The 21,698-nt window shown below is 41.6% G+C and overlaps 1 protein-coding gene across 1 annotated transcript in view; it reads left to right on the forward strand.

Annotated features, from left to right (window-relative positions):
- Nucleotides 1-21,698, forward strand: part of ABAT (4-aminobutyrate aminotransferase) — a 125,542-nt gene that overhangs the window by 86,653 nt on the left and 17,191 nt on the right. Inside the window, exons 5-10 of the mRNA XM_066576158.1 lie at nt 1,061-1,178; nt 9,601-9,650; nt 13,543-13,623; nt 13,750-13,842; nt 15,536-15,598; nt 19,163-19,226. Coding sequence (XP_066432255.1) covers nt 1,061-1,178; nt 9,601-9,650; nt 13,543-13,623; nt 13,750-13,842; nt 15,536-15,598; nt 19,163-19,226 — 469 coding nt within the window. The remainder of the gene's footprint in view (nt 1-1,060; nt 1,179-9,600; nt 9,651-13,542; nt 13,624-13,749; nt 13,843-15,535; nt 15,599-19,162; nt 19,227-21,698) is intronic.

The raw sequence follows: 21,698 nt of genomic DNA on the forward strand, positions 1-21,698 counted from the left end.
CGTGCAAGAAGAAGCGATGAGAGAAAAGTTGCAACATATCCTACTTTTGGGCGATTTTGTTGAAGAATCGCCCATTCTTCCCTATAGGTGCAGAAAAAAAAATCACATCACGTGCATGGAAATGTGAGTTTACTGCAAGTGCAATGTGATTCTTTCTTGCTCTCATAGGGAATAATGGGAGTGTTTCATTTTTTACGTACATGAAAATCAAGTGTAGCGATGCTGTTTTTTTTTATTTTTTTTATCACGAAACGCATCTCACTTGCATGAAAATTGTGAGTTTGCAAGTGTAATCTCATTCAGAGTTTCTTGGACCGACCTTGACCTCATCCAAGTAAATGAACCCTTAGGGCTTATTCAGATGACCGTATATAGGCCGCGTATATTGGCCGATATACAGCATCCCTCTCTGCAGGGGGAGGAGGCTGGAAGAGCAGGGAGCAGTGCACGGAGCTCCTGCCCCCTCTCCGCCCCTTGGCACTATTTGCAATGAGAGGAGGCAGACGGGGTTGGAGCTAAGTTCCGAGTTATCTCCGCCCCGCCCCCTCCCATTGCAAATAGTGCCGAGGGGCGGAGAAGGGGCAGGAGCTCAGTGCACTGCTCCCGGCTCTTCCAGCCTCCTCCCCCTGCAGAGAGGGACGCCGTATATCGGCCGGCGTGAATACCCGGCCGATATACGGTCGTCTGAATAAGCCCTTGAAGGGTGGTTTTGAGTGCAAATCCAGTATGATCCATGGCATAATCTGCTAACCTTGATGAACATCTGTTCCCCAAACTTCAGTCCTCTTGACCCCCCCCCCCCCCCCTTCCCCAAAAGGTCATGTTTTCAGGATTTTTTCAGTATGCACAGGTGATGTGATTGCCAGTGCCTCAGACATTGCCGCAGGTGTGTTCTCTATAGGATAAGCTCAAATCGTGACCTTTTGGGCAGTTTTGAGGACTGGTGGTCGGGAAATACTGGTGTACATCTTGGTATACCAGTGGGCATTTTATCTTGTCAGGGCTAGAATTTTCCACTTTGCAGTATATTTGAATGGTTGATTTACTTTATTTTTCCTAGAATGCAGACGCTGTGCACTTTTTTTGTAATTATGAAGAAAGTCGAGGAAATTATCTTGTTGATGCTGATGGGAACCGAATGTTGGATCTATATTCTCAAATATCTTCCATTCCTATTGGTATGTAGCATCTGGCCTTTTTTAGGTTTTATTTTGTTCTTTTGCTTTTAGTTGTGTTTATGCTAGGCACTGACTAGTGAAGATGGCAGACTCCATGCCAATGGGCCTGAGCAATGTGTGCAGAACTATTTTGCGATTAGACTATAAATACAAAGTAGAAAGATCTTTAGATCATAGATCAAGATGTTACTCTGGCTGATCAGAGAAATCGTGTGGAGGTGATAATGAGGTAAAGTCAGATGTCCTGATAAATTTTGGACGGAACAGACTAGTATCTCTTCTAAATTCTAATTTAAAGCAGTTGCGCAGGAAACGGAAATTTATTCTCCCCTATAGTTCTGAAAAAAAGGAAGAAGGTAATGAAGAAAAATGTTAATTGTGAATAGAAGAGAAATGTAAGCTTCCTGGAAGTCAGGAATTGACTGCCTTTCATAATGGGTTATTTAAATGTTAGTTCTCTGTGCATCATCCTTTTGAGCTGTCTACCCTTGATAACGGAAGCTGAGTTGATGAGGGTGGATTTAGATGGCGGGGTTGTGGATTTCACCACAATCTCTTCTAAAACCCTGTCAAAACCATGGTTTTTTTTGGTTTTTTGTTTGTTTGTTTTTTAGTGCATTTGATACTTTTTACTTTTTTTTCCTGCTTTTAAATTAGATTTTTTAACAAAATCTGCAAAGTCTGAATGCACCTAAAGTTTTCCTAGCATGGTGGCTCAGTGAGCATATCTGTATGAAGTTTCCAGTCTACTCCCACACTCCAAACAATTTCGTAGGAGACCAACTAACCTGTCAGAATGTTTTTGAAGTGTATGGTCAAATAATAAAACTCTTCTTCATACATCTAAACGTCAAATTAAATTGCCTGTTTGTAGCATCTACCCTGCAGTGGTATGGTGAAGTAAGAGGCCTCACAATGTCCATACTATGCACAGCGTGTTGGGAAGAATAGAGGGATGCGCTGTTACCCCACAAATTGTAATATTTTTTTTTTTTCCCATAGTGATGGACAATGTGTAAATTCCTGGCCAGGGTAATTATATATTTGAAGTAAAATACATCCTGCATGATTTTAAATCAGTGGGAGCGATGCCTTCTATTACACTTCCAGGTCCGGCTCAGCTTCACTGGCAGTGGGCCGGAGGATCGGCGGAGATCCCGAGCGTCGGAGTCCCAGTAATGAATGGCTTATGGCCTATCCTGAGGATAGGAAGAGGTTGAAATTGGATGGATCAGGGATCTGAAATTGCGATCTGTTTCTTTGCAAAATGACCGCTCAGAATGTCCTATTCTCACTAACCTTAGGTTAACCCCTTACCAACCTCCTAAAACGGATGGCCTATCTTCAGGACCAATATCTAGTGAGGGTCCACTGCTTGGGATCCCCACCGATCAGAGCTGTAGTTCAACTATTGTGAATGGTGGATCCTGTGTTCTCTATATACAGATGTCCCCTTTCCTACGAGGTCAGCTGGGACTTATCTACTCCCCCTCTCTGCACATGTCAGCCTCCCATAGAAGTCACTATGTCATCTCCTGTCAATTTGTGAAAATGGCCTAAAATCAGCTGTAAAGTATATCTCTAAATGCTGTTGACTGCAGTTCAGGAAAGATGGCCGCCCCCTCCTTCCCACCCCCAATCAAATTACTAACGACCACTTGTCTGTTTGTATGTGAGTGAGTCTCATAGCTCCGCTCCCTGGTGAGGTCATAGCCCTGCCCCTGATGATGTTGTAGCTCCGCCCCTGGCACAGTTATGGTGGGGCCTAACACACTGGGAATACAACTAAGCTGTTATATCAGACATAAGAGCTGAGTTTGTAATGTGCATGTACTGTGGCACAGCAGTGTCTATCACTCACGTATAATGTAGCAGACCTGTTTGTGCCATGCACATGTCTTGTCTGTCAGGCGCATGTCATGTAACAAAGCTGTGTCTGTAACGCCCATGTCATGTAGCGGAGTTGAGTTTGTAACATGCGCATGTACTGTGGCACAGCTGTATCTGTCACGCGCATATAATGTAGCAGAGCTGTGTTTGTACCATGCACATGTCTTGTCTGTCAGGCGCATGTCATGTATCAAAGCTGTGTCTGAGCTATTGTCAGGCGCATGGCATGTAGCACAGCTGTGTGTGTCTCACGCCCATGTACCACACCTGTGTGTGAGATGTGCATGTGGCAAAGCTGTGCGGTGCATTGCACCACCAGAAACACTGGTACTATAGTTTCCTAATAATTGCTATTAGTTTTGTACAAACAGAATAAACAAAATCTAATCAGAAAATAAAAGGCAGATAAGAAAAATGGTGAATCGCACAATTGACTAATTCAAAGCAGAGAAATCTATATTCTACATATCTATCACATTATGTGATTTTTTTTTTTTTTTTTTTAAATAACGCTGCCTTTGCTTTTACAGCATACAGGATATGTGTTCAATGAATGCTGAATGGAAAACCTGCCTTCCCCATCCGCTCTGCTTGGCATTTTACAAATGAGATGATTTGCATTAACTTGAACAAACACTTCAGGATGTCAGCACGGCTCCATAAGAGCTCCGCAGGTTTCCTGCTATCTTTTATATATTGGTTTCTGATGTACTTGAGAGGGCTGCAGAGGGGGGAGATGAATAATAGATTTTAAATGGAGGAACATAACCTTGCCAAAGTGAATGCATCAACACTATTGTCTGGATGAACCATTGCGTCTAAAGCCGGGTCATTTATATTAAGTATGTATGTCTGTTCAACCAACTTTTTTTTATTGCTTCACTGCACCCAAAATGAACAGTACTGGATCAATACAAATGGTCTGAACTAAAAATGTCCTAAAGATGGGTCGTCTTAGGAGCTGTGAACACAAATGACTTCATGGTTAGACTACAACCCCTTTGTAGTCTAACCCGTTAATGACCACCCACACGTCTTTTGACAGCGGCTGTTAATGGGCTTTATTCTGATGCAATGGCCTTTTTGTGGTGGTTGCATCAGAAGCCTACCATAGGAGGGCATAGAATAACAGCCGGGCATTTGCTTAAACAGTGAAGTTTAACACTTTAAATACGCGCAGACAATTCAACTATAGCATGTAAAAGGCTGACATTGAAAGTGGGCTCCCTCTGTCACCCATTGGACCCCTGTGATGTGATCACAGGGTCCCGATTGGTTCCAATGGCCTCTAGGTCTACCAGCTATGGTGTTTGCGTTTGGTGGGCTTAATGCACTACTATACTTTATCATTCTTATCATACAGTGATATATTTAAAATATGGTGATCCTAAAGTCCCCTAGTTGGGACAAAAAGTAGTAAAGAAAAATGAACACCAAAACCCCACCTTCCCGCCTTTTTGTACTATAGAAAAAAATCAGAAATCTGGTATTGCCACGTTCGTAATGACACAGAGAAAGGTTAGTACATTTAATCCACACATACACGCCATGAAAAATAAAAAAAACATGGTGGAAATGGCTAATTTTGCCTATTCCTCCTTACAAAAACTGAATAGAAAGAACAAAATGTCATATGGCTCAAAAAGATTATTCTGCAGATTAATAAAGTTGATTTAAGATGGGCCTCTTTCACTTACCCTGGCTTTGCTTTTAACCGGGTTTTGTGTAACTCACTGTTAAGAAGATAGGTCCCAAACTTTCTCCTCCACACTGCTATTGATTAGGAAGCTTGTTAATCCTTGCTTCCCACTCCAGGCAATGCGATTTCTCTGCACACACTGCAGTACACCTCCTGCATGTTCTCCTCCTCTGACTACCTCCTCACTACTCCCTCTAACTCCTCCTTCACTTCCTGTCTTGATACACTCACTTTCTCTCTGCACCTCCCACTAACAACCTGCCTCACCCTGCTATTTTCCCGCTGTGGACTCTTACACCATTCCCCTCTACCAATCAGGGTTTGGATGACAAGCAGCCAATCAACAGCCAGCAGTTGCCAAGCAGTCGGCTTTAGCTTGTGAAGAAAGGGAAAAAAAACTAGGTTTTTCTGACATACCGCACCTTCAATGTCTCCTAGGAGCACATAGCTAGGTGTTACAGGACAGATGATTGTGTGGCTACCCTGGAGGACCTTCCGGGCCACTACAACTACAACTTAATGACCAACTAATTTTTTTCAAACTGGCTTCATCACGAAGGGTTGCTCAAGCCGCTATACTTTAATCTGTCCCTTTTTGTCTTGCTTAATTGCATGGCTGGAAGTGGGGGACAGATGCATGAGAGTATGAATGCAGGACCAGACTATAGACTGGTTTAGTAGCGTTTGGGACAACATGGACACAGGTTTTCGTAGGAGCTGCTGGCATAAAGCATTAGGACATATATTTTTATTGAATACAGTTTACAGATGGAATATCAGTAGCAGAATTGCTGTAACTATCCACTTGAACCTAATTTTTTTTTTTTCCCCACCCATGTCAACCTGGTAAATGGTACACTTTCCACACCAGTTAAAGCTTCTATATGGTTCTGTTCACACTAGCAATATGGCCTGTATTTATATCTGTAGCTACCATAATTAGCTATGTCATGCAATGGATGCAAAAAGTCACTGATAGACCCCCATTGACTTAGAACTCTGGCAAACTTCATTATACCTACATTTCCACCATTTTGACTGTAAATGAAAAGTGCCGCATGCTGCAACCTGAACTGAACACCTGACAGAGGTCTACAGATTTGATTAGACCCTCAAATAAAAATACCTGCTGCCAAACTACTTTTTGCTAATCTGTTCTTGGCACAAAAAAGGACAAAAGGCATTGCTCACCTGGGCCTCACAGATATATAGGGGCTACATATTGGCATATTTTTCACGCACGTAATATGAAGTACAGTTACTCATGTAACATGCGTATTTAATGTGTATTTTAAACTCTGATGGCCTATAAAGCTGTATTACATATTTTAGACATGCTGCGTTGTTTTTTTGTTTCGTTTTTGTTCGGACTCCACACACGCACCTGATACATTTGGGCATTCAGATATATGTAAATAAATGGGCGTGTAAAATATGCAGCCCCCATACATGTGTATAATAAGTGAGTCCTTATAGTAATCAGATTTATGCTAAATCGTCTGTATAGAACCCAATTTGAGTTTACCCTTGCCCATTCTGACTACAGTGTTGTATATTGCCCATGCCTCCTACAAGTAGATGTGTATACTGGTACTCTCCTCTATTAGCGTCTTATTCACCGGCTAATCAAAAACGACGTAGACCTTGCATACATTGGTCAAAGCTGGCTTATAAAAAGTTAGCCTGCTGCACAGAGATAAGATTCAGGAAGACATTAGCATGAAGAAAGCGCTTCAGAATAAAGCCGAGCGCTCAGATTCCACATAATGTTACAATGACTAGGAATTAAGAGTCGTTCACACTTGAATATTTTGACTTGCTTATTTGTAAGCCCAAACCAGAAGTAATGGCTACAGAGCAAGTATAACTGACTGTAGCACTCTTACATTGTGTACTCTCTCCTGAGTTTCAGCTTAGAAATACTGAAGGAAAATCCAGACAGGTGTGAATGAGGCCTTGAAGGCTCATGTCCACGGGAGGGTTTGAATTACAGGGTTCGTGTGGGGTACCCACGCGGATGATCCGGAGTTCAAGCCGCCCAAAGACAATTATGGGCACCTGCAGCTTAATTAAACAATGCGGATTTGTTTGGACTGGACTGGAAGGTCCGGAAAACCTATCGCAGCATACTCCGTTTTGCTGCGGGTCCCACAGGAACGGCTTCCATTGAAGTCAATAGAAGCTGTCCGATCTGCGGCACATCCAGAACGGTCACTCTGGGTGTGCTGCAGATCCCATGGGAAAGCAGGAGAATTTAAAATCTCCACTGCGCATGTGCTGGGGGCATGCCGGCCACATACACGGAGGAGACGCCAAATGACCCGCATGCATCCGGACTGGTGAGTAATGTCCTCATGCCACCTGTGAACATGAGGCCTAATCTGTTTTTTTCTTTTTTTTTATTCTTTTTGCCCAATTTTGATGTGTTCTCCCTGGTCAATTAATGAGACCTGATGCAACATAAGGTACAGTTTTTTTTTTTTTGTTTTTTTTTGTTTTTTTTTTAACATGGGATAATTACACACTGCAACACAATAACAGATAAGCAGGTAGGCGGCTTATAGTAACTTTAGTGCGCTGAATTCAAATATGATATGTTTTTTTTTTCCCTGCCACGTAAGGTTTTCCAGTTATGGGGAATAATGATATCCCATTGTCGTTGTATTGCATTTTTTGGAAATATGCCTATACAATTAATTCAGTAGGCTTGCCAATAACCTTGCTTAACAAAAAGAATAACAAAAGTGATTGTGCAACTATTTTGCAATCAGCATTACACACCGCGTGCTGACTGAACACTATAAGGGTATGTTTATGTAGCATATGGGTTATGTTTCCACGTGGCGTAAAATTCTGCGAATCATCCACCAGTAAGTTGTAAAAGCCCTTTTAGATGGGACCAAGGTTGGGCAAATTATGCCTTAAACTCGTTCCTGGATATAGTAGCTCTTGTGCTTCTGCACGGGAGCTAGTATCGTTGGCTCTCGGCGGGGAGGCTGCAGGAGATTTCTCTCTCTTCATTGACATAACTTGGCAATAAACGATGGACAATGAGCAGATTAATCAACATTCAGTGTAACTAGCGACCGTTCAGTACTGAACGGCTGCTATGTTAAGTCAATGGAGAGGGGTGGGGGGAGCGAGAGGAGAGAAATTTCCTGCAGCCTCCCCCACCACCCTGCTGGCCGCTCTGCGAGCCAGCAGTGCTAGCTCCCGTACGGGATGAGGACACACAAGGACGAGTGTCAGGCATAGTTTGCCTGACATTCGTCCCGTCTAAATGGACCCTAATTAATGAACTGTGTTTTTACAGGTCATTGGTCAGACTAAATAAAAGAATCCAAATCCTAAGACAAAAACACATGTTTATTATCGCTGCATCTGTAGAACTCCGATCTATCAGTTATACATTATTTAAACCTCACGGTGAACGTCTGGAAAAAAAAAATTAACAACGCCAGAAATGCGCTTTTTTGGTCATTCTGTCTCCAAGAAAAAAAAATTTCAACCAAAAGTGATCAAAAAGCCATATGTATTCCAAAATGGTACTAACGCAAACTACAGGACGTCCTACAAGAAATGAGCCCTTACACAATTATGTGGATCAAAAAATGGTTATTGCATGCAGAAAATCGCGGCAGAAAATAATTTTAAAAAAATTTGAAATTACTTTAGAGAAAAAAATAAAAGTAGTACAGCAAAAAAAAAAAACTACATAAGTGTGGTATCACCGTAATCGTACTAACACATAGACTGAAGTTTTCATGTCATTTTTGTTGCAGTTTGTGGGCAGTAGAAGACACGCTGAAAGATGGCGGAATTTTCTTTTTCTTTTTTTTTTTTTCCCCTCTTACTCAGCTTAGAACTTTTAAAAAGTTTTTTTAGTACATTATATGGTACATTTAAATAGCACCATTGAAAAATACAACTCGTCCCACAAAAAACAAGCCCTCATACAGTGACGTCGATGGATAAATAAAGGAGTTACAATTTTTTAAAACGGGAAAAATGCTTGGTCATTAAGGGGTTAAATAACTTTAAAACGAGAGATGCTAGCTATTATTCAGTTTTACCACTGTAATCAGCTGGTTTTAATTTACAGCAACATATCAATTACTTTGTTACGAAAAATCTTTAAAAATTTGTTGCACACGGTTATCTTCTGAATAATCGCTCGAAAGCCCAAGTGTAAAGAAGTTGTTCTGAGTAGACGCTGCCACCAACAGGGTAATGAGTGATAATTTGGTTAACTGGTCGTTACGTTCCAGCTCACCTAAAAAATAATGTAACCTAGCCGATATTCGCTGGTCAATAGTAGTCTGGTGTAAAGTCAGTTGTTCTAATAGGTCCATTACTGCCAAAGATCCTGTTCAGGGTAATAACTTTTGAACCAATTTATCCCATATATTCCCTAACTTATGATACGTTATAGGGGGATGACAGGAAGAAGTCTAGTCCATCCGCAAAATGCACATTCCATCTGAATTATATTAAGAAATAAAGCTCACAATTCAGATGTCTCTTGTTCCCATCTTCCTGCCACTGACAAGTTCTCCCCTCACTTCTTATCTATGGTATACCCATGTACTATTGAGAGATTAGTCTGACTATGCTCTCTAAAACATTGTCCTAGATCCCTGGCCTGACTCTCGGATAACTCCCCACTAGAGCAAATTCCTCTACCGCCTTCCTCAAGGCATGGACTCCATAAAAACCCTGGTTTACAGCTGCCTGGGCGGCATGAATGGGGCCTACAGAATATTAGGCAGGTGGCTTAAATGTGTTGGTGGCTTACTATATATGTTATGTAATATAGCATTTTATATATTTCAGGTTATAACCATCCAGCCCTAATAAAAGTAATGCAACAGCCACAAAACCTGGTAAGTACAAGAGCATCTTGAACATGTTCATATGACCATATTTTAAGTAAATCCGATATTTCATTATAATGCCTATTCATCAGACATGGCATAATTGAGGGGAAAGGGAAATGATTGCAGTGTGCAAAACATCGTAAAAAATAATGAAAATAAACTAGCATCCATCATGGAGATTAAATGGATTGTCCAATGTTTTTGAGTTGACAGAAGAGGGTTTTATTTTTGCTAAATCTATGCAGTAGCTATCTTATTTGTAAAAACTCCCCTGGGGATGGCTATATTGTCCATATGTGCTTCCTTCCTGCATTGTCCTAATGTACCTGTAGGCTCCCATTGATTGTTTTTGGCCTGTTAATGGTACAGATCAGGAATAATGTGTCCCCCCCCACCCCCACCTCTCCATATGGAATAGCACAGTAAATTTCAGTGTTACCGTATATACCGGCGTATAAGACGACTTTTGAACCCCGAAAAATCTGCTCTGAAGTCGGGGGTCGTCTTATGCGCCAGTAATACAAAAAAAAAAGTGTAAAAAAAAAAATCATTACTCACCTCCCCCGGCGTTCTGTCGCGCCCTGGCAGGATGTCGCTCGCTCCTCGTGCCCGGCGCAGCATTGCTTTCTGAATGCGGGGCTTGAAATCCCCGCTTCCAGAAAGCTAATACACACGCCGTCAGCCGGTACAGCTATTCAATGACAGCATTGAATGGCTGTGATTGGCTAAAACACACGTGGCTTCAGCCAATCACACTATTCAATGACATCATTGAATGGCTGTGATTGGCTGAAGGCGCACGTGTGTTAGCAATCACACCCATTCAATGATGTCATTGAATGGATGTAACTGGCTGACGGCGTGTGTATTAGCTTTCTGGAGGCGGGGATTTCAAGCCCCGCATTCAGAAAGCAATGCTGCGCCGGGGACGAGGAGCGAGCGACATCCTGCCGGAGTGCGACAGAACGCCGGGGGAGGTGAGTAATGATTTTTTTTTTTCTCCATTGTAATACCGGCGTATAAGGTGAAAGTTGGGGGGTCGTCTTATACGCCCCGTCGCCTTATACGCCGGTATATACGGTACTTATACTGCTTTTTTTTTTCAAATTGGTGATGAATGCAACTCGATGGCATCGTTTTTGCCGTATATAATTAAGGTTTCTGTTGGGCAATCCTTTCAACAAAGCCCTGGAATGGACACTATAGAATCCAGTATGATAAGGGCCTGATCAAGACGTGATTGAGTACAGCCTATCGACTAGAGACCAGGGAATGACAGGGTAGATGCATGTAGAGACTACTTTGTGTAAAGTGTTTGCAATTCTACCTTGAGGTCCTCTTACACGGGAGGATTGCTGGACGCAGATGCCTGGCAGGCTATCACAGCTATGATCATTCCTGAGCTTTTACACGGGAATGCTTGGCGCTGAGGGAGCGGAGCTGATCAGGGATCGTTCTAGCTGACCCGCCTCCATTCACAGTAAATGGCAATCGTTCAGAGATGCATGCATAAACTGAACGATGAGAGAACCAATTCTCATTTGCTGTTCAGTAAGGGCATGAAATGATATTGAAAGAGAATTATAACCATAAAAAGAAAAAAAAGATCAGCCCGTTTTAGATGGAAGTCCTAGAACACATTCACAATAATGTCTGATTTTAAAATCACAATAGTTTACAAGCAGGGAAAAAATTGACAGATGTTTGGAAAAGGACAAAGTGAGCTCTCTTTAATTATTGAATTTGTTTTCGGCTTGACTTCTCTGAAACTCGCATGCATTTCAACTAAAACTTCTGAATCTGAGAGAACTTTTAAAAATATTTTCCACAGCATGAAAAAAAAGCACTGCAAGTTCATGTCCCCCTCCTGGGACTAAAAAAAAATTTTTTTAAATTGATGCTGCTTTTTTATGAATCGTTGACCAGCTCGTTGACATATCCTAGACAATAACCATGTGTTGTATAAGGCTAACCTCACATGAGGAAGTGCAATAGCTAGTCATACATCACTGCCCGATATTGCGGACTCCCACATGTGATATATTTTTTTTTTTTTTTTGCCCAGAATGCAAGGCATTTTCTGTAACAAACTTGCTCACATCACTTAGGTGAAGTAGCAATCCACCGCTGTGGCTGATAGTGGAGTTCCTCCCATCGTTTTCAGTGGGGAAAACCTTGCATGGCACATGGTACAATGCTGCCTCTGGCCCCATTGAAAACGATGGAAGATGCGATGCGAGAGCACGCACAAAGATGGGACATGCCGCGATTTGTTTCCCGCATCACATCGTAGTACGATGTGGGAAAGTCGCTCATGTATGAACCCATTCAAAAGAATGGCGTTCATATTCGTGCCTCTCTCACTCGATTCTCTTGCCTGTGTGAAGGCGACCTTACTCTTCACATCGTCTCTTCTATTTTAGTACAATAACAGCTTCTCTTTTATATTAGTTTTCCAAAAGCATAGAAACCAAACGTGTCATCTCTTTTGATAACCATCTCTGTCTGGTGTATTCTAGACAGGATATGAGGAACCAATATGACAGTTTATGCCTTAAATATCCTATTTCTACTGATATCAAATATTGGAGATGACACCTGATAGTAACTTAATTAGCACTTTTCAAATAAGTAATCGAAAAGAATGGAAAAGAGAGGAATAGAGAACTAAGTAGGAAGATGGAGAAGGCAAGTATAAAGAAGTATGGTGTACCCATAATGGTTATCCTTTTAAAGGGTGTTATCCCACAAAAATTATCCCCTTTCCACTGCATAGGTGATGAATGATTGCTGAGGGTCCAACTGGGACATCCAGGGATCACAAGTTCAGCACGACTTGAGTCTGTTTGATGAATGGAGCAGTGGTGCACATATGTTACCAACTCTCCATTCACTGTCTGTTGGCTTCATAGAAATGGATATGAGGTGCGCTCTTTCCAGTGGTCGGACCTTCATGATGAATCATTTATCGCCTATCCTGTGGGTACCTATACTTTTTTAATGTTCAAAATAGGCAATTATAAGCATTTTTACAATAGGTTTTATTAGCCTATTCTGCCCATCTTTCTTACAAAATCCTTCTATGCAGCAGCTAGGTGAAGACAGAGCTGCGAAATCTATTTTCACCTAGCTGCATAACTGAAGAGGGCGCTCCAGATGTGTCTGCAGATGTTCTATAGACACAACTGTTTGCATATAAAAGTTTATTAAAAGCCTTTGTATTATATAGAATTTATTTTTGAGTGACTTGCGTTCCACCATCCATGGGTCTTACTCCTCTCCCTCTCCTGTCTCGCTCATATGCTGCCATTTCTGGGTGCGCTGGAAAGGGAAGCTGTTCTTTCCTACAGACTGGTTTTCTCCCCTTACAACACTCTCTCCCTGACAGACCCCATGCACTGACAGTAACTCTGTGCATCAGGTGTACTATATTTTGTAACCCGATGCACTGAGGAGCGAGCGCTGTGAGGGGAGAAGCAGTCTGCAGAATAGAATTGCTTCTCCTTCACGGCGTGCTCGAAGATGGTGGTATATGAGCTGGATGGAAGAGGAGTAAACACGGGTGGTGGGATACTGGGCGCAGGACTCTTGAAAGAAAATTCTACATAATAGACACTTGTTAATAAACTGGTATATACGAACGGAACAGTGGTCTGCAGCTGTTCTATAGAGAACATCTGGAGCGCCCTCTACTGTTGTGCTGAGGTGAAGACTGATTTCTCAGCCCCATCTTCACCTAGCTGCATCGAAAAGGCTAACTGCAAAAAAAAAAGTTTAGAATCACCAATTCTATACATTTTTTTAAAAATGTAATACTCGAATGAATGTAAAAGGGTTTGTCAAATGAAAATCCTTCAAGTCTGATATCCGCTAAACTGAAGGGTGTAATGTCTTCTAGAGTGCGTTTATAAACAGACCGGCACTGGGTATCCTGCCTCCGGAGAACTTCACAGAGAAGTTGGAGGAGTCCTTGTTATCGGTAAGTGTCTTCCAGTCAGTATAGTGCATTCTCTGGTATTTGTATGGTGAGCGAGTTATCGATGGAGAATGTATTGTTGAGGTTGGTGGGTACATGGCATTATGTTTAACTTTATGTTTTTAATAGATTGGACCAAAAGGATTGACACAAATAATGACCATGTCTTGTGGATCGTGCTCCAATGAAAATGCATTTAAATCAATATTCATGTGGTATAGGGTAAGTAAAGTAAATATTCTGGGATAGAACTCTTAAACCCAATGCTAGAATAAAGCCTACTTGTGTCATCCTATTCATCCTTTTATTTCTCTTTCTTTTACTTTGTAAATCTACTTCCATAAAGTTTACCAACATTCCTTTAAGACCAATCTTTTCATATTTCAGCACTTTTTTTTATATTAGAAGGCACCCTGATAATAAGCTAATCATTGGATTATCTTGCTGCTGTAAGGGCCCATTCACACAGGTGTACGTCGCTGTCTGTGTGCTGTCACTATATATATATAGAGATAGAGAGATAGATATATAATTATATTTAAATTTTTTTTTTTTTTTTTTTTACTGACTGAATACGAACAGCACACACCTTCTAAAGTAAATTGGTATATTCAGACGTGTACTTTTTATGCAGACCGATGTGTGTCTAGATGAAAATTGCAGCATGTCCTATTTTGGCGAAAACAAAATGACAGTTTTTTTTTTTTTTTTTTTTTACAAACAAAAAAAAAATACAAAATAGCCCAAACGGATGTAAAAAAAAAAAAACACACAACAAAAGTGCATGCAAAATACGTACATACTGTAAAAGCAGTCTATTTTTCACGGGCTGACATTGCATAGACCTGTGTGAGCCATAACCCCCAGTGCTCAGCTGTTCTCAATGAGAGAACCTAACAATAAGGGTGGCTTCACAGAAGAGTGTTTTTGTGCGTACATAGGTGCGCATGTATGTACGCGCAAAAACACTCGTGTTTTGAAGGTCCGTGCATTGCCTTCAATGGAGCCGCGGCTGCATTGAAGGCAATGGTCTGCCGGCACCCCTGAATTGTGTTTTAGGGAAGGGCTTATATGTAAAACAAAAATTTTAGTGTTAAAAAAAAAAAAACTTACCAGTCTGCTGCTGCCGTGTCCCCTGTCCCCGTGGGGATGAACACATCTGCCACCTGCTGAATGGGCTGACTCTGCTCTGATTGGCTGAGCACTGTGACCAATCAGAGGCAGCTCTCAGCTATTGAATGGCAGCTGAGAGCTGCCTCTGATTGGTCCCTGTGCTCAGCCCGCAGGGATGAAGAATTCCTTTGCTGCATCTGTCACAGATGTGGCAGGTGCAGCATGAAATTCTTTTTCCTCGCGGGGATGAAGGAAACATCTGCCGCATGCGACAGATGTGTTCTTCATCCCCGCGGGGACATGGCAGCGGCGGACAGGTAAGGTTTGTTTGTTTGTTTTTACACTAAAATTCTTGTTTTTCAGGGAAGAGCTTATATGTAGCCGCGGCTCCATTGAAGGCAATGCGTGCATTCCCTATGGTGCACTCGTCCTATCTTTACAGGCACGCACCTGTAAAACAAGGACATGTGAACACACCATAGGGAATGCACTGGTTCTAATAGAACCCTAAGTGTTCACTTTCCCTGCAGCACCTCTACAGGGAAACAACATTCTTGCAGTACATTGTTTTTAATAGGAACTGTGCAATTCTTTTAAGTCCTTCAGAATGAGACCCTGTCTGTATTTGCTCCCCTCTTCTCAAACTAATAGATAGGGTGCCTGAACAGAAAACCCCTTTTATTAACTCAGAATTCCCTAGTATTTGAAAATTTTATGAAGAAAAGTACCATAATTCCAATATTGTAAGAATAGTACATTTGCCCATAGCACTGATTTTTCACTATTTTATCAAATGTTTCAGAACAAGGAAAGGGGAAACAGCAAGGTAACAAAGGAAGAGTTGGAGTCATGCATGGTGAACCAGGTACAGTAAAGCAAAAATGCATCTTAACCCCTTAGTGACCAAGCCTGTTTACACCTTAATGAACAAAGCCAAATTTTGGCAATCTGACATTTCACCTTAAAATAGATATGTAAAACCTTAAACTGCGTTATTCTAAGTGATTCTGACATTGTTTCTTTGCCACATATTGTACTTCATTTAGGTGGTAAAACTAGACCAATAAAATGTGTTTTTATTAAAAGTGCCAAAATTGGAAAAATGTAGAAAAATTCTCTTTTCACATTTTCAATTGCAATATCTCAAATATGTGCAAACATACTGCACAAATTTACATAAGATATATATTTCTATCTGTTTACTTTATTCTGGACGCACATTTGCAAAACTTTAGTTTTATTTTTTTAACCATTTAGGAGACTTACAAATTTAAGATCTATAGCCAAGATTGCAAAGGGTCATAGGTGCCAGAATGATAGATACCCCCACAAATGACCCCATTTTAAAAACTACACCCATTTTATATATTCACTGAGGAAGGGGTCATGAGTATTTTTGCAAATGTCATTTTAAAGGCAGTATTTTTTTATAGTACACATAAAAATGAGGATATACACCCCAAAATAGATACCCCTGTTTGTCCTGTGCTCAGAAACATACCCATTGTAGCCCCAATCGACTTATAGGACACGTCGCTAGGCCTGTAATGGAGGGAACACCTGTTAGATTGCAGGGCACAACTGAATAAATTCCATGAACAAAGGCCCCATTGCACACTGGTGCATTAAAAAAAATTCACTAAAAATGATCCGCCCCTCCTTTTTGGCATTTCCTAAATCTTAGATAAAAGTAGTAATGTAAACTATGTGTTAATTACGGAGGCCAGTTGGGATGGGCACATGGAGCAATAAAGCCAGGTATCCCTCCTCCTCCCATGATTTTTTGGGGGTATTTCTTGACCTCCGTGGCAGGGATGAAGTGTAAAAAGTGGTGCTATGCGAGCCTTTGTTAGCTTGCTGAGGTGCGGCGGTCTCACACAGAAGGCGTTCAACAAGCTGCTCCTGGAACTGCAGGAAGGCGAGCGTTACCGGGGCTGCTTCTAAATTGAATATTACAGGTAGCAATCTGAATAATGCCAGGCTTACATGGCCGTATGTGGAATCTGCTTGCGGAGGCTCAAAGTGGGTCCCAGCTATGAGCTGGTCGTGGCCCTGCGTACAACCATGTAATGTACAATGCATAACTGCGTACTCGCAGGAGGTCATGCGCAGTACACCTTTTTTGTTTGTTTGTTTGTATTTCCCACGCCATACATCATGTAGTTGGGTATGGGCTGCGGGTATATCTGCGACCATAGAGCACAATGGGCTTTGTTGCGGATATCCGCGGTAAAATAGAACAATACAGCATTCTGTTTTCGGTCAATGGATTACATAATTCCAACCTGCTATTGTGAGCGGAATTGTGTAATCCAATGTATTTGATCCATGAATGAAACACTTGTGGAATCCGCAATTTCAATCCACAATTCCTATCCGCTCTTGTGAGACCGGCCTAATGGTAGATCGCTACCTTTTAATCATGTGACTGGGGACCACTTAACGAGGCCACCTGTCACTGCTCCAGGCTCTTGGTGACCTTTGGTAGCTAGGGGTAAGGAGATTTTAATTTTCCTGGGCTCCCTGGCTCCTGCGCATGTGTCTGGCATTTTGCCAGCGGGTGCATGTGCAGAAGCCAGCGAAGGTCCATGGAGGAGGATAGTGTCGGGATTCAAATGCGGAGGCATCCAGTAGGAAGTTTCATCATCTTTCACTGATTGCATCTTCAATTTAAAAAAAAAACAACTTGTACGTAATTTCCGTTATCCATTGGCTAACGGCGATCACGTGACCGGGGACCGCTCACAGTGCCCCCCCTCTGTGTGACATTTCCAGGCAGGGAGATTTAAAACTTCCTGGGCAATCCTTGACTTTTGCGCATGCATTAGCCACTTTTGGTGACTGGCGCATGCGCAGAAGCCATGGTAAGGTCCACGAATAAAGATCCCATAATGGGACAAATCCGGGGACCTTGGGTATGTAATTTCATCTCCCCTCACAGATACGATCCGTAGTGGGAGATGAAACTTTAACTTTTTAAACTTTTTTTTAATTTCAACTTTTTATATGATCGCTGTTATCCGATGGATAACGGTGATCATGTGACTGGGAACCGCATGCAGCAGTCTCCAGTTACATCTCCCTGCACTCGACTATTTTTCAAAGCCGGGTGCAGGGAGATTTTAGAATTGCTGAGCTCTCCAGCCTTCTGCGCATGCGTGCCACATCGGCGCATGCGCGGAAGCCCGCCACAGGTCTAGATTGCCGTAGGACATCACAGAGGACGGAAGTGAGTATTTTCAGCTGCTCTCATGGATCCAATCCATGAGGGGAGCTGAAACTTTACCTTTTTTCACTTTTCTTCGATTGCTATTATCCATTGGATAATGGAGATCACTTGACCGGTCAACATACCATTGTCCCAGGTGACATCTCCTGCCTCCCGGCTACCTTCCGTGGCTGGGAGCCAGGAGATTTGAAATTTCCCGGGCTTTCTAGCCTTCTGCGTGTGCTCTTAATGTCATAGTATGGCACGCATGCACAGAAGATGTTGTCGGGTCCTTTCTGGACTAGATCGCCGCGGAGGACAGGGGTGAGTACACTCAGCTGCTCTCATGGATCCGAACCATGAGAGTAGCTAAATCTTTAATTTTTTAAAACTTTTTATTTACATTCATGTGATCGGCGTTATCCATTGGATAGAGTCGATCGCATTACCTAAGGTTCCTAGGCCTGGGTGCAACCGAATCCGCTATAGTTACACCAGTGGTAGGACCACTGTTGGGCTGAAGATAAATTTGGCCTCCCTTTTCAATTTTGAATTTCCTTGTGGGCCAAAATTAAGGACTTCATATTACCACCATGCATGTTCATATGCCTAGCTAGTGGAGTGTCTGCTTTCGTTGTTAACAAGCTAAGATGTTCTACATATGTGTCTTAATTCTTGTAAGTTCTTCCTGCGTAAATCTTCAGACAAGGACATTTTGCCACATATATAACCCCTTTACTCCTTCGGTTAATATGTTGTCTGATGGTATATGTCTTATGATCCACCAGGTTGGTAAATATAGTACATTTTGCCTATAGGGCAATATCTGCGTGCCGAAAGAAATTGTTCCGATATGCTGTTTAAAAGGGAATGTGACTCTCTATCTCGCTATCCCACCATTAGCCTCAAAAAGGCCTATAGAAGAACATGAGGACCATAACAAATTCCTGTCTGACAGATACAACCCCCACCCCCACAAAAAAAGGAATAATTAGATGTATTGGAACATAATGTATGGATATATTCCAGTTGAGAAAATAGTGTCCCATTCTCCTCATTAATCCACATTTAAAACTTATCTTGTAAACTGGGACCTCTTCTGTAGGAGACACGAATATATGTTAGTACAAAGTCACTTCTCATGACGTGTGCAATTCAGAAGGGTCCATTTTACCTGTTGTCTGCCTATTGTAAGAATAAAGTTATTTCTTGTCTTTTTAGTTTCCAGGTTGTCCAGACTACAGCATTTTATCGTTTATGGGAAGTTTTCATGGACGAACAATGGGTGAGAACAAAGTGCTTTGTTTCTTTTTTTTTCCACCCCCAACCCCAAAAAAGAAAGAAAAATCGCAAGTATGTAAAATGTATTAGGGAAGTGCACTGGAGTGTTTAGAAGAACAAATAGGCTATGAAAGACAAGTCTCCATCCTGCAGCTCCAGACTGCTGCCTCTCAACTTGGCAAGCTGTCATAATTGGGTCTCTAAAACACATAATTACTTAATTTGGCCAGAAGGTGGCAGCATCACACATCAGTGCTTCTGATTTTCTGAGAAGAGATCGAAGAGGGTTAAATATTCTACATAGGAGGAGGGTGCACGTGGCTAGCCTGCCAATGTATATAGGATATGTGTGATGGTGCATCCACATTATGCACACTATAGCTATATGCCTCCTGTATGTAGGAGTTATTAGGCAGCTATAAAGCAGAAGTGCGCGTCTTAGCACTCATGCACATGCAATGTTATTTCCATATTAAATATTGTATGTAGTACCCACATAAAAATGCATGATTCTTGACACATTTTTTTGATCAAAGCATGTAGGCCCATCCACATCCAGATGACCATGTTTTTGGATGGTTCCTAACGCTTAACCCCTTAATGCTACAGGACATGCCATGGCTTGATAGAATGCCTATCAGACCGCGGTATAATTGAATGCTATGGCATTACATCATACTGCAGGAGTGATCAAAACATCACAAGCATTACATCATACTGCAGGAGTGATCAAAGCATCACAAGTTCTTGTTCCCTCTGTGGACTAAAATAAAAAGTAAAAAACTTTAAAATTTCACAAAAAAAAAAATAAAGTGATAAGTTTATGAAAAAAAGAAAAAAACTTTTGCCATATTTAGAATATCTAAATAATAAAACAAAAATACATATTTGGTATCGCTGCGTTTGTAAAATTCAGATCTTTCATTATTTACCCCCCATAGTGAATGTTCTCAGAAAAATAAATGAACGACGACTAAATTGTGCTTTTTGGTCACCCTTTCTCCAAGAAACAATGTAATAAAAAGCAATCAAAAAGTTGTATGCATTCAAAAATGGTACCAATGGATACTACAGGACGTCCGCACAACATGAGCCCTCTCAACTATGTTGATGGAAAAATTTAACTTACTGCAGTCAGAAGATGGCAGAAAATTATTTTAAAAAATAAATATCTTTTGAAGAAAAAAATAAAAGTAGTACAGCAAAAAAACTGTTATTGTAGTAATCATACTGCCTCATAGAATAAAGTTATCAGATCATTTCTGTTGCAGTGTGCACGCTGTAGAGATGCACCCAAAAATGGCGGAACTTTTGTTGTCTCTCTTTTTCCATTTCTCTTCACTTAGAGTTTTATAACAGTGGTTCAGTACATTATAAGGCACATTAAATAGTACCATTAAAAATACAACTCGTCCTGCAAAAAACAAGCCCTCAGACAGCGACTGATAAATAAGAGTTAGAGATAAGGGGCATGTCCTTAAGGGGTTAAAGATACCTCCTCTATTTGACCAGAGGCTCCGATTGATTCCGGGTAGTAGGATACCAGAGTATATGGTCAAATTAGAAAGACTTGGGAAATATGGGTTTCCTACCTTTAGCAGACACTTTTCTCTTTGGGCCTAAGCCTTCAAATCAATCGAGGGAAAGTAGAATACCAAGCGACATGGTCCAATTTAAGTAGGCTTGGTGCAGATGGGTGAGAGGTGGAGGCAGACATTGCTATACAAATGCAACAGAAAACACAAGGTCATTAAATTGAATGTGCAGGTGTATGTAAACCAAGGCTGTGACAATACAGTACAAGCACATGGCTGCAGCACTCTTACACATTCCGGTAATATCGGAATACAAAATACATAGATCTTGTATATACTAACCACATAACATGAAAGGTTCCTGACATGCTTGTACTGCATTGTTTACATGCACCTGGATTTGCTGACATTGTGTTCTTTGTTGCATTAGACTGCTGTAGGCTGCACTAATGTGAAGCAGATCGTTGCACTGAGTGTTGCTGACATTCTTATTAGACTTAGCAGGGGCAGTCTAGGCCCACCTGCTGCTCTCTAAATATAATTGATTGGCTGAGCAGCGGTCAAAGACCCAATGAAATCCATTGTTTTGCGGAGGTGAGTTTTATTAATTGGCTGAGCTGGGGCATTGACTGGCCAATTCATAAATCTCACCTCCAAAACACGATGGCGGTGACTGGCTGAACAGCTCTTGAGAAGCAATCATAGCCATTGCATTGATTTATTGAGCGCTGCTCAGCCAGTCAGAGCCATCGCTTCCTGGAGGCGGGATTTATGAATCCCATAACCAGTAAGCAATCCTCTGTTGGCGCAGAGGACTGGAAGCAAGTGTGCTGGAGTTTTGGGAGAGCCATGGGAGGACCCAGATTGCGCCTGCTAGGTAATGTATTGCTTTTTCCCCCCCATGTAATGCAGCTAAGGTTTATTTTCGGGTTAAGGCTTAT

The sequence above is a fragment of the Eleutherodactylus coqui genome, chromosome 8, assembly GCF_035609145.1.
Source record: "Eleutherodactylus coqui strain aEleCoq1 chromosome 8, aEleCoq1.hap1, whole genome shotgun sequence".
Lineage (NCBI taxonomy): Eukaryota > Metazoa > Chordata > Amphibia > Anura > Eleutherodactylidae > Eleutherodactylus > Eleutherodactylus coqui.